Raw genomic sequence first — 12,175 nt, 5'->3', positions numbered from 1 at the left:
TGGACCATTGCCAGTTTAATGCATAGGTTCACTGGGCAGCTGCCCAGTGCCCCTCAATTCTAGGTGCTTTTGAATAAGAGTGTCAAAGCAGGGAGGCAGTATTCTCAAGGGGTGACAACCCTCATCAGTACACTGCAGCTTGGCATAGCAACCCATAGCTAGTTATCACAGCACCCCCCACAGGCAGTATTCTCTACCTGCCTCACAACCTGCAGCCAGACAGAAAGTGGCTGTCAGCACGCTGATTGGTGGATAGCTAGTCACCTACCAGAGTGCTGACAGCCGTACACTGTATGGAAGCATTTAGATAGACAGCGCAGGACTGCTGGTGCGGCATGTTGTGGTTTTTATATAATGTAAATTAATTTCTGTGAATGGGTGGGTATTGGCCCAAGTGCATTGCTTTTCTCATGGCCTACAATGCTGTGGAGGAGTAACCAGTAAGAAAGGACTGAGGGCGGGATGCTCTAACACCGTGGCCCCACTTCGCTGGCTACCACATCCATAATAATCGCACATACACTGACATATGCGATTATTAACACAAATGACAGCTCTTGTGATAAGAGCTGTCCTTTGCGATCTGGGGCAGTCCCTGGACTTCCGGGTCCGGAAGCTGGCGATTCCCTCTGCAGCGGTACCCCAGCGGAGGAGCATTAGTGCATACGAAAATGCAGTAAAAAAAAACAGATAATGGGGTTGTTAACACATTTTCTCATTATTGCATCCCACCCTCATTCTAATTCAGAAGAGAACCATTACTTGAACTGGTAGCCAGTGAAGCCTAAAGTGTAAACGAGTCAGACAGCAGCACTGAAGATAGACTTACTGTAAGTGAGAGAGCCAGGAGATTACAGTAAATCTTACATAACAGTAATGTAGAGCGTACCTGGTATGGAAGTTTTGTATGTTCACATTGCGGTAGGGAGCAGTCTTCCGTTGGCACCATAAAAGTAGTCCTTCTTTTGCTGAGGTTTCTATTAAATACACAGAAATATTATTGATAATTGTCTAATTAGTGCTACATTGCCCCCAAAAATAATGTCTTGGTTATTTTCCATGCAGCATGCTACGCACAGTAAAATGAGTGAGAACGAGAAAAGTTGCTATGTTTTAGAGCCTGATCCAGCATGGATTGCCTATGATAAGCTGCTCCAACATTGATCCATAGAGAAGCAAATGCACCACCTCTTGCCTGAATTTGTGGTCTCAAAAACTGTGATGCAATTGCGGTTCTAGAGAAACATGTCCAGATTAACATAAGGGGAAATACGCGCACATCACCCCCAACTGAATCAGACCCTATTGATCTAGCAAGTACTCCATGTATACATCTTAAACACGTGATGTAATATCACGGCCCCAGTATTGTCTATCAAACACTGTTCTTACCTTCTACAGAAATGTCCTGGATAGCAAAACGAAGGATGATGGTCCAGATCATACCCAATGTCATTTTTACATTCCCATCAGTAATTTCTAGAGGACAAACAAAACATGTAACATTAATCATTTAAAGGACATTTTATTAATTCAATCTCTCTTTGATATCGGATACATTTTACTTATTAATCAGAAAACTTGTGTTTGGGACCAGTGAAGAGTAAAGTCTCGGCCACCTGACTTTTAGGCTATGCTGCTATTCTGCCTGCTATGAGGTCAGATACTCTACTGCAGGGAGGGGGGGGGGGTTTGGGGTCCAAACTGGTCAAAATGAACCAACAATTCATGTTTTAGAGGCCGTCTGTGGATTTTTAGAATGTGTCTGTTAGAAACAAATGCAGCACATGTTTGAAAATGTGACAGTGAGTAATGACTACACCTGTGCACCAGCTAGGTGGTCTGGAAAATGTGAACTGCTGGTAGATCTCTAGGACTGGTTTGGCCAACCCTGCTCTACTGTTTAACTGTTTGGTTCTCCTAGGGGGGGGATTGCAACTTGGAGCATCCTTGTGGTTATAATAAACAGGGTATATACCGTTCCGGCGCAAGAAAAGGGGGTCGGCTTAACACTGAAATCAGGTATTACCTGCCTGGTTAAAAAGGTATACAATATACAAATGAAATAGTGAAGCGCCCCACTATTGGGATCAATCAATAATAAAATGTGTAGATCCTACCATCCAATATAGTACAGGGGAATGTCTGTATATTCGCTCTTACTTCCACACTCCAAGAACATAAAAGAAAGAAAATACAAAAAATACACAAAAATGGTGTTGGATCAGTCCAGAATTTGCATAAATAAGTCCTAAAACAGGGGATGGATGCTGTACGTGTTCCTTAAGACCCAGTTTTTTCTGTACGTTCTTTAGTGTTCACCACATGCAGTCAAAGGGAGTTAGAACTCACATGTGTGCTTACATATATCAAACGAGGGATATACTCATCAAGGTTTATTTTAGGGCATAGGGATAACATCCACTCATACTTCACATATGACCTCCAAAGGTGCTTACATGTATGCTTACTTTCTTTCTAGCAGAAAACCTCTCGTAAAGGTATCTCATACATGCCAACTTTGTAATTCTCCTCTCCGGGAGAAGCCCGGAGAGGAGTGAAAGGGGGGCGGGACATGGCTTCGTTTTGGGGGCGGGGCCAGACTAACATCACCAAGTTCCTCCCCCATGACAGACAGCGGGTCCGTGGATGGGGGAGGGGCTAAAATGATGAGAAATTATGTGATTTGCGTCATTTTTGCCCCGCCCCCTCCCCGCGGACCCGCGAAATTCTGAGTTTTATACCGTGGGAAGGGGGGAGTGTGGGGCTGTGGCATAATGCGGGAGACTTGCCCCCCTTCCAGGGGGGCCGGGAGGGGGACCCGAATTGCGGGACCCTCCCGGCCATTCCGGGAGGGTAGGCAAGTATGAGATATCTTTTACTTCTAGATAAAAAGATTTTTCCTCATGCGTTGGTAAATGTAAAAATAATTTTTTATTTTTTTTTAAATACCACAGTAACAATGAAGTAGCAAACTTTCTTACACCACTTGCCAATTACTGGGAGCACAAGATGGACACCCGGGATCGCTCACCAGTTCAAGGCACGGGTTTGGAAATGACAATAAAAAGCAGAGAGGCACCCCTCCAACGCGTTTTGACCCGTTGGTCCTTTTGCAAAGTGCCTCCATCCAACCTACACAGTTATATATACCCTTAAGGGACTCTTCCCCTTCCTCCCAATCACTTATGGTTAAAAATGCAAAAAAGGGGATTTATAAACATTTTGAATAGTGCACATGGCTATTTATATGTTCCCTGTACTGATACCTGTACATAATTTAATATGATAGTGGTTAAAACATTAAAAACCTGGGATATTAATCCACCAGTGAATTGATGAAATCCGGAAGTCCATATACGGGCTTATGCCTCCCGGTAATGTGTATGGGCTATAATAGCCCCTATGGGATCTTACTATAGTTTCCTCTAGATCTGGCATCCTGGCTCTTAAATGCCGGTTCTCTGTGAGCCACATCTGAGACGCACAGTACTTCCGGTCCCGGTGACGTATTTCTGGGTCTTAATCTCTGGGCAATACACACGGCATTGGTTATGGTTATTATGGTACCCGGACATCCTGATCCTGGCAGAGTTTTTGGAACGCAAACCCCAGAAGTGACTCCCGGGTTTGACAGACGTATGGAACACATATATATAGAAAAGGAGAAGAGGACGGGACTATGATTTTTTTCCCCTACATCTCTTTTCCCTGTGTTATAATAATGCAAGGGGACATGAATACCCTATTTAGAAGATTATCTCTAATAAATTATATGTTAAAAAATCACATTCTTTTTAAAAAGACTTTTGAAAGATAAAAATTATTGCATAATAATAATTCCATAAAGATAAATATCACAATTCCAAAAATACCTGGACAACATTTCTAAAAGACATTTCAATATATAGGTGATTTTGATGACAAAAAAAGTTACATAACTCATAAAAACCATTTCATGTCAAATTCTCCATTGAGACCTCTAGGGGTTAGTGTGCCCATATTATAAATCAATTTAATTTCTATTTGGGCCAGAGCATACTCACTCCCTCGCTGCCTCCAGTTACCCACTACTTTTTTGAAGCCTATCACAGATTTTATATCCCCAACTGAGCACGTGTTTGTTTTCAAAGTGTTCAGACAGATGGTGGCCTTCCAGACCTTTTTTGTTGTTTCTAACATGCTCTGCCCCAACGTTACCTCAATGTTCTACTCGTCTTCCCCACATATTGAAGTCTGCAGCTGCACTCAATTAGATAGATACAATTTTTAGTGTTGCAGGTGATATAGGGCCAGATTCTCTTAGCTTCAAAAGTGATAAAATGGAGAGTGATAAACAGCCAGCCAATCAGCTCCTACTTGCCTTGTCACAGCCTGTGTTTGAAAAATGTCAGGCAGAAGCTGACTGGCTGGCTGTTTATCACTCTCCATTTTATCACTTTTGAAGCTTAGAGAATCTGGCATGAACTTTTTAATAACATGTTTTGTTTGTGGTGGAAACAACTTCTGTTACTTTTTTGGGGTATACTTGTGGGCTTTGCACATAGAACAGGTTCCACACCTGTGGAGTCCCTTAGTGTTTATTCTTCCCATTTTTTACCATTTACAAAGATGTTGGAATATAGAGACAAAATAATGAGCATTTTAGAACACTTGTTCGATAATAATATTGAGGGTTCAGAGATAGAAGATGAGGAAGAAACTTTGGATCAAATTATGAACCGATTAGAAAAAAACATTAAATAAAGAGAGTGCTACATGGTGGGAGATAGCTACCATGGAACAATATTTGGCTGAAAATTTATTATTTCCAAAGATCCCTCTAATCCAGAGGAGTCTGTAGATTTCCTATTAAGTTGGAACAAAATTTTAGAGGAATGCTCCTTCTCTTTGATGTCATTGATCATCAAAGACAGGAGAAAAACCATGACCAGATTAGAAGAAGAGATAAATCATATTACAAAAATCATTGAACCATCAAAAAATTGGAAGATTACAGTCAATTAAAAAAAGGACAGGGAATTTAGGGTAAAAAGTAAAGAAAAAAACATTATACAAAGAAAACAGAAAAAATATTTGAGGGATAAACTTCAAAAAGAAGAAAAAGAAGAACCCCCTAAATGAAATTCATGACGATAGGGAATACAGTTGTGATTGTGAAAAACAGAATGACCGCAAACACCATAAAATACAAGAATCTAACACCCACTATGAGGAAAGAAGAAGATCAGGAGAACATCAGGATAAAGGACATAGAATAGTGAAAGACTCATGGAAGGGGGAAGGGAGAAATAAAACACCATACAAAAGATTTAGAGATTTTAAAGAATGGCGTAGAAATCAAACAACCATGAAACAGAATGTCAGTGACCACTCAAGTAGACCAAGGATTAGATTTAATGAAGACAAATATTCTAAAAGCACAGGCTTAAGAGAAAATGGCCCAGTCAGTGGGTAAAGGGGGGAAAACTTTTTTTTAGGTATATAAGTGAAAGGAGAAAAACAAAAAGTGGAATAATTAGACTGAAGACAGAGAGTGGAAGTTTTCTTGAGGGGGACAATGTAATAGCAGATAATATTAATAATTATTTTTGCTCAGTATTCACTGTTGAAAGAGAGGGGAAGGGGCCACAGTTAAGTTGCAAGTATAGTCAGAAAACTGAGGGAGAGACAAGTACATTTACAGAGGAGAAAGTCCTTACAGAACTCTCAAAACTGAAAGTGGATAAATCAATGGGGCCAGATGGGATACATCCAAGGATACTAAAAGAGCTTAAAGGGGAGGTGGTAAAACCAATAACAGAATTATTCAACCAGTCACTAGCTACTGGAGTAATCCCAGAGGACTGGAAACCAGCGAATGTAGTCCCACTGCACAAAAGTGGAAGCAAGGAAGAGGTAAGCAACTATCGACCAGTGAGCCTTACATCAGTAGTAGGGAAATTGATGGAATCACTCTTAAAACAAAGAGTTGTAGAATATCTCAAAACCAGCAATTTACAGGATCCAAAACAGCATGGGTTTACTGGGGGAAGATCATGTCAAACAAATCTTATTGACTTTTTTGACAGGGTGACTAAAGTAATAGATCAAGGTGGGGCTGTAGATGTAGCTTATCTAGACTTTAGTAAAGCTTTTGACACTGTCCCACATCGCAGACTGTTAAATAAACTTGAAAGCTTGGGATTGGATTCTAAGATAGTTGAATGGATAAGAGCGTGGTTGCAGGACAGAAAACAGAGAGTTGTAGTAAACGGAGTACAGTCAAAGGAGGGAAAGGTTACAAGTGGAGTACCCCAGGGATCTGTACTTGGACAGGTGCTTTTTAATATCTTTATTGGTGATATTGCAAATGGAATTGAGGGTAAAATGTGCCTTTTTGCAGATGACACAAAGGTATGCAACAGGGTAGACACACCAGGAGGGGTAAAACAAATTATTGAGGATCTAGGTAGATTAGAGAAATGGTCAAGAGAATTGCAACTACAGTTTAATGCCAAAAAATGCAAAATCATGCACTTGGGTCTCAGAAATCCAAAGACTCAATATAGTATAAATGGCACTATAATGGAAACTACTGAGGAAGAGAGGGATCTAGGTGTCACTATTTCAGGGGACTTAAAAGCAGGTAGGCAATGTAACAAAGCAATGAAGAAGGCAAGTCAGATGCTTGGTTGCATAGGGAGAGGTATCAGCAGTAGAAAGAAAGAAGTAATAATGCCACTGTATAGGTCATTGGTACGACCTTACCTAGAGTATTGTGTTCAGTTCTGGAGGCCATATCTCCAGAAGGATATAAATACATTAGAGACTGTACAAAGAAGAGCAACTAAAATGGTGCATGGCCTACATCACAAAACGTACCAGGAAAGACTAAAAGATCTTGTATACTTTAGAGCAGAGAAGGGAAAGGGGGGACATGATAGAAATTTCAAATATATTAAGGGTTTTAACAAGGTACAGGTGGGAGACATTCTTCACAGGAAGAGGAGCAACAGAACACGAGGACATGCACTGAAACTAGAGGGAGGAAGATCCAGGGGAAATGTGAGGAAGATTTTTTTCACAGAAAGAGTAGTAGATAAGTGGAATAGCCTACCATCAGAGGTGGTAGACGCAAATACAGTAGTACAATTTAAACATGCTTGGGATAAGCATATTGATATCCTTACAAAAAAATAAGGATCAAATATGGTTTGAGGTAACATGTTTAAAAAAAGGGGCAGACTAGATGGGCCAAGTGGTTCTTATCTGCCGTCAAATTCTATGTTTCTATGTTTCTATAACTGGAGAGAACCATATGCTTACTACAAGATAACACTGAATAGAAATCATCTGAGGACACCAACAAACAAAAATAACTTTATAATCAGGGACTAATGACCGCTCAGAGAATGTTATAATGACGCCACGAGGAAACCCACATAGATCTTTTTTAGACCGGGTTTGAACAAAAATAACCCCCAAATAGTGGTCCGATATAAGAAGAAAAAAATGAGGGGGAAAAGGGGAGGGAAAACATCTAATACTAAAAGAATAGAAAGAAAAATAGAAACTGATGACATAGATGAGAATGCGCCTAATCAAGAGGAGCCGAAAAAAGATAATAGGATCTTTAACGTAAGTCAACACCTCCTTACCACGGGGGAAACAGCAGTTCTTAATCATGGGCTTAAATTTGCAGTCGTTAATAAAATAGACAAATTTGGTACCTATGTTGACATACACAAGTTTACAAGAAATCTGACTTTAAAAAGATTCTTCTGTGGAAAGAGAGATAAAATCGATAAAGACGAGGAATCCAATAACTTCTGTCCAAAATCACATTCAATCCGACGTTTGCCAGAGGCCATCTGGTAAAAACTTTCCACAAACTAGTTTGTGATGATTTAGAAAATATTAATCCGAAATGGCCGAAAAAACTGAATTTTAAAAAAGAGGAAAGGGAAGCACTTATCTCCCTGCAGAAAAACAAAGAACTGGTAATAAAACCGGCAGATAAGGGGGGAAGAAAAGTAGTTATGGATAAACATAACTACGAAGAAGAGGTTTTATGTCAACTCAAGGACCGGAACACCTACAGCCTCCTACGAGGGGACACAAGCTTAAAGATTGACAAGGAATAAAAAATCCAAATTGGAAAATTCCAAGAAGATCAAATACTTACAGATAAAGAAGCCAATTTCATTATAAATCCGAATCCATCCCTACCAGTTTTATACATCTTGCCCAAGATCCATAAAAACACTGAAAATTCGCCGGGCAGGCCGATTGTGGCAGAAACTAAATCGATCACAGCGAACCTCTCCCAATTTGTAGACCATGCGCTTCAACCGGAGGTAATCAAAATCAGATCTTATCTCAAGGACACCATAGATATGTTAAATCAGTTGAAGGAAATAAAATGGGAGGAGAACTTTTTTATGGTGACCGCAGATGTCACTTCTTTGTACTCTATTATAGACCATGATATTGGAATAACTGCAGTGGAATATTTTCTATCACAAACCACAATGAGAAAAGAAAAAATTTATTTTTTGAAACAGTCCATCAATTTAATTTTAACTAACAATTTTTTTCTGGTTTAAAGAAAGGTTCTATAAACAAATTACCGGTACTGCAATGGGCACTAAATTCGCGCCATCATACACCAATATGTTTATGGGTTGGTGGGAGGATCATACAATGTGGCTGAACAATAATTTTTTAGCCAACATCAAAATTTGGAGGAGATTCATAGATGATATCTTCACTTAACAACAACCAGTACAATATTAAATTAACATTCACAAAAAGCAAAAGAGAAATACATTTTTTGGATCTGTGCATATACAGAAAAGACGGGGTCTTGGAAACCAAAAACTATTCCAAACCTACCAATAATAATAATAATAATTACATCTCGGTCCAAAGTAACCACCATCCAAAGTGGCTGAGTAACATACGTCAGGTCAACTGACCAGAATCAGAACAAATTGCTAGGAACCGGAGGTCTTTGAGGAGCAAGCCAAACAGATGAAGGAAATATTTATGGAGAAGGGCTATGAAGGAAATAAGATTGATGAAACCATTGAATACCTGAGACACAAAGAAAGGAACACAATGCTGGTATACAAAAAGAAAGAAAGAGAAATGAATTCCATTATACCTTTCATCTCTAAATTTAACAAAGCAACATAAGGAGATGGAAAAAATAATAAGAAAACACTGGCATATTCTTACGAAAGATCCCTTGTTAAAAGATCATATAGGTGACCGTCCTCAATTTATATACAGGAAGGCGGATAATTTGAGATCCAAGATAGTTAAAAGTGCGGTCCCTGAACAAAAAATGGGAAGAATAAACACTAAGGGATTCCACAGGTGTGGAACCTGGTCTGTATAAAAGTACCACAATAAGGGTATCTGCCTTCTGGGGGGAGCTACCATAGCTGGAAGTGTATGTCATCACCTATAAGGGTGGAAAACCTGTTACAACAGTGCATCGTTCTTTCTGGGGAGTGCTGCACTATAATCTGTTAACCTCTAGATCACCTTATATTACTAGGTTGCTTCAATAATACCATTACAAAGTACATTTACCTGTGCACTTTTCTGTGTGTGGGGCCCAGGTGACGGGCTTATGATCTATACCTGAATGACCTGATGTGCTCCCCTGTTTCCTCCCCGCAACCGATATTGCTTTGATGTTGTATTGATGACAGAGACGACGACCATTCTCTTACAGAACCCCACGGGATAAACTAAAATTCTCCCCTCCTGTTTGCCTCCCTGCAAATATGCCCGGGAAGAGAGGTAAAGTCTTCAAAACAGTCTCACAAGTGGCCTTTTTTAAACCTTCGCCACGTTAAGCCACAACTCAGATGACCACTAAACCAACTGTAAGCTCAGACCCTCCTCTCCCCCAGACCCCCACGGGACCGCCATCCCCTCCAATTTCGGGTTCCGCTGGACAACGGGAGCCAGAGGACACTGATGCTTTGACAGTGGGTACCCTCAAACAACTGTTGTCCCAGTTTAAAGTAGAGATGACCGCAGACATCTGCTCTTCAATCCAATTATGTCAGTGCTCTATAGATGATCTTGGAGAACGCATTGACCATCTGGAATCTAAAATGGGTGAAGTGGTGGGGTCACACAATGATTTGGTTACTTCACATGCCGCCCTAGAAGATGAGGTGGCTACCCTACAAGACAAAATAGCAGACATGGAGGACAGATCCCGACGGAACAACCTCAAATTAAGGGGTTTTCTGGAAACTGTATCTAACAGTAGTTTGAATGACTTTGCTATAGATATTTTTGAGAGGATCATACCATTGGCCTCCTCCTCAGATCTTCTGCTGGATCGTATCCATAGGCTCCCTAAAGCTAGAAACGCCCCCAATGGGGCCCCGAGAGACGTCTTGATGAGGGTGTACTTCTTCCATATCAAGGAGTCCCTGCTTAAAGCTGCTAGACCTGGCCTTGATTCAGCAGATGCATTGGGATCCCTTCAACTGTTTGGTGACCTTTCCCAGGCGACCCTAATCAGGAGACGTTCTCTACACCCAGTGACTTCGGTTCTTAGAAAGGCGAACATCATGTACCGCTGGGGCTTTCCCACTAAGCTTCTCATATCCCGTGATGGTTCGACAATATCCTTCAGTAACATTGAGGATGGGTTGAAACTACTCAATAAATGGAACCTGGTAGGTGACATCTCAGAGCAGCTACCAGATCGTCGACTTCAGCAGGACTGGTCGACATCGAAGTAAGAATAACCTACTGGACTGTATTAGGTCCCCCAATTACCTCCAATGTTACAAGTTTCACAGTTTCTCAATTGTTTAAATGGTCGTCCTATATATAGCCTCTATTTTTTCTTTCTCACCCCAAGGAATTCAATATGAGACTAATGTGCTTCAGAGATTTCTGGCTTTGCTCTACTATGGACTCATATATTACCTAGCTTTGAGTGGTCTCTAGAATGGGCAACTACATGTCTGTGCTTCTTTTATATACAGTTCTTAACGTATAGGTTATGGATATTCCTTGGCCGGTTGTGGGGTGGATGGTCGCTATCCCCCCTTTAGTTCCATGAGTAAGGCGTGGGTAGTTTGGCACCTTACTTCGGCTCTTCTTAGAGTCGCTTGTGTATGTTTGTACCCTATTTGTGTCTTGTCTTTTGTCTCCCCCCCCAATACCCCTGAGTGCCTTCACACATTTGCTTGTATACTGTAAGCTAGGTTCAATACCAGCGCTACTGATTAATTATGGTTAATATTGTCACTATGAATGTTAAGGGGTTGAATTCCCCACAGAAAAGGAGGCTAGCTTTAGCTTATTTTCATAAATTGAAAGCGAATATTGTTGCAATCCAAGAGACCCATTTTAGGAAAACAGATCACCCAAGATTCTATGATAGCAGATTCCCAATATGCTATTGTGCTAATGGTCCGTCTAAGAAGGCTGGAGTGGCTATACTCGTCTCTGCTCATTGCCCTTTCACGGTCACCTCCCAATACATTGACCCAGAGGTAAGATACCTCATACTAGTAGGCGGAGGTCACCCTGGTTTTCTGTTATGCCCCAACTCCAAACAGATACCCTTTTGTAGGAAATTATGTAATGTTGTTTATAAACATGCTAAAGGCACTATCATGCTCCTTGGCGATTTTAATTTAGTACCAGACTCCACCATGGACAGATCTCGCTCCACGGCCCCAAGATCAAGCCCTCCCCCGGATCACTCCTCCAAATTCAGAAATGTGATGGGTGAATATGACCTTTATGATGCCTGGCGGACTAGAAACCCGACTGTTAGGGACTATTCATTCTACTCACATGTCCACAAATCCTACTCTAGGATAGATTTAGTACTAACTGATAAATGGACGTTAGCGTCCCTGTCTAAGGTTGAGATACTCCCCATGTCCTGGTCGGACCACTCCCCTGTATCTGTTGTCTGGGATCTGAATACTCGCAGGGTTACCCCAGGCCCGTGGAGATTAGGGAATCAAATTCTATCTCAGCCAGAGGTTCGTGAAGCCATTCGCATCTCCCTGACGGCATATGTAGAATCTAACTGCCCTGAGGAGACAACCGTTTTCAATCATTGTGCTCCCTTAAGGCTGTGGTGCGGGGATCAGCTATACAAACTGCGGCTAGAATAAAAAAATCCCGTATTCAAGCT

General features: G+C 41.0%; 1 protein-coding gene across 7 annotated transcripts in view; it reads right to left on the bottom strand.

Moving 5' to 3' along the window:
* ACTN2 (actinin alpha 2) overlaps positions 1-12,175 on the bottom strand; it is a 110,118-nt gene that overhangs the window by 51,314 nt on the left and 46,629 nt on the right. For all 7 annotated transcript variants that reach the window (XM_083176023.1, XM_083176020.1, XM_083176021.1 and 4 more), the window contains 2 exons: positions 1,393-1,479; positions 890-977 (listed from right to left, as the gene is read on the bottom strand). In XM_083176023.1, coding sequence (XP_083032149.1) covers positions 890-977; positions 1,393-1,479 — 175 coding nt within the window. The remainder of the gene's footprint in view (positions 1-889; positions 978-1,392; positions 1,480-12,175) is intronic.

This window comes from Crinia signifera, chromosome 3 (genome assembly GCF_055691185.1).
Source record: "Crinia signifera chromosome 3, ASM5569118v1, whole genome shotgun sequence".
NCBI classification, from domain to species: Eukaryota; Metazoa; Chordata; class Amphibia; order Anura; family Myobatrachidae; genus Crinia; species Crinia signifera.
Note: the sequence above shows the minus strand (reverse complement) of the source record. Positions and strands in the feature narration are given on the sequence as shown.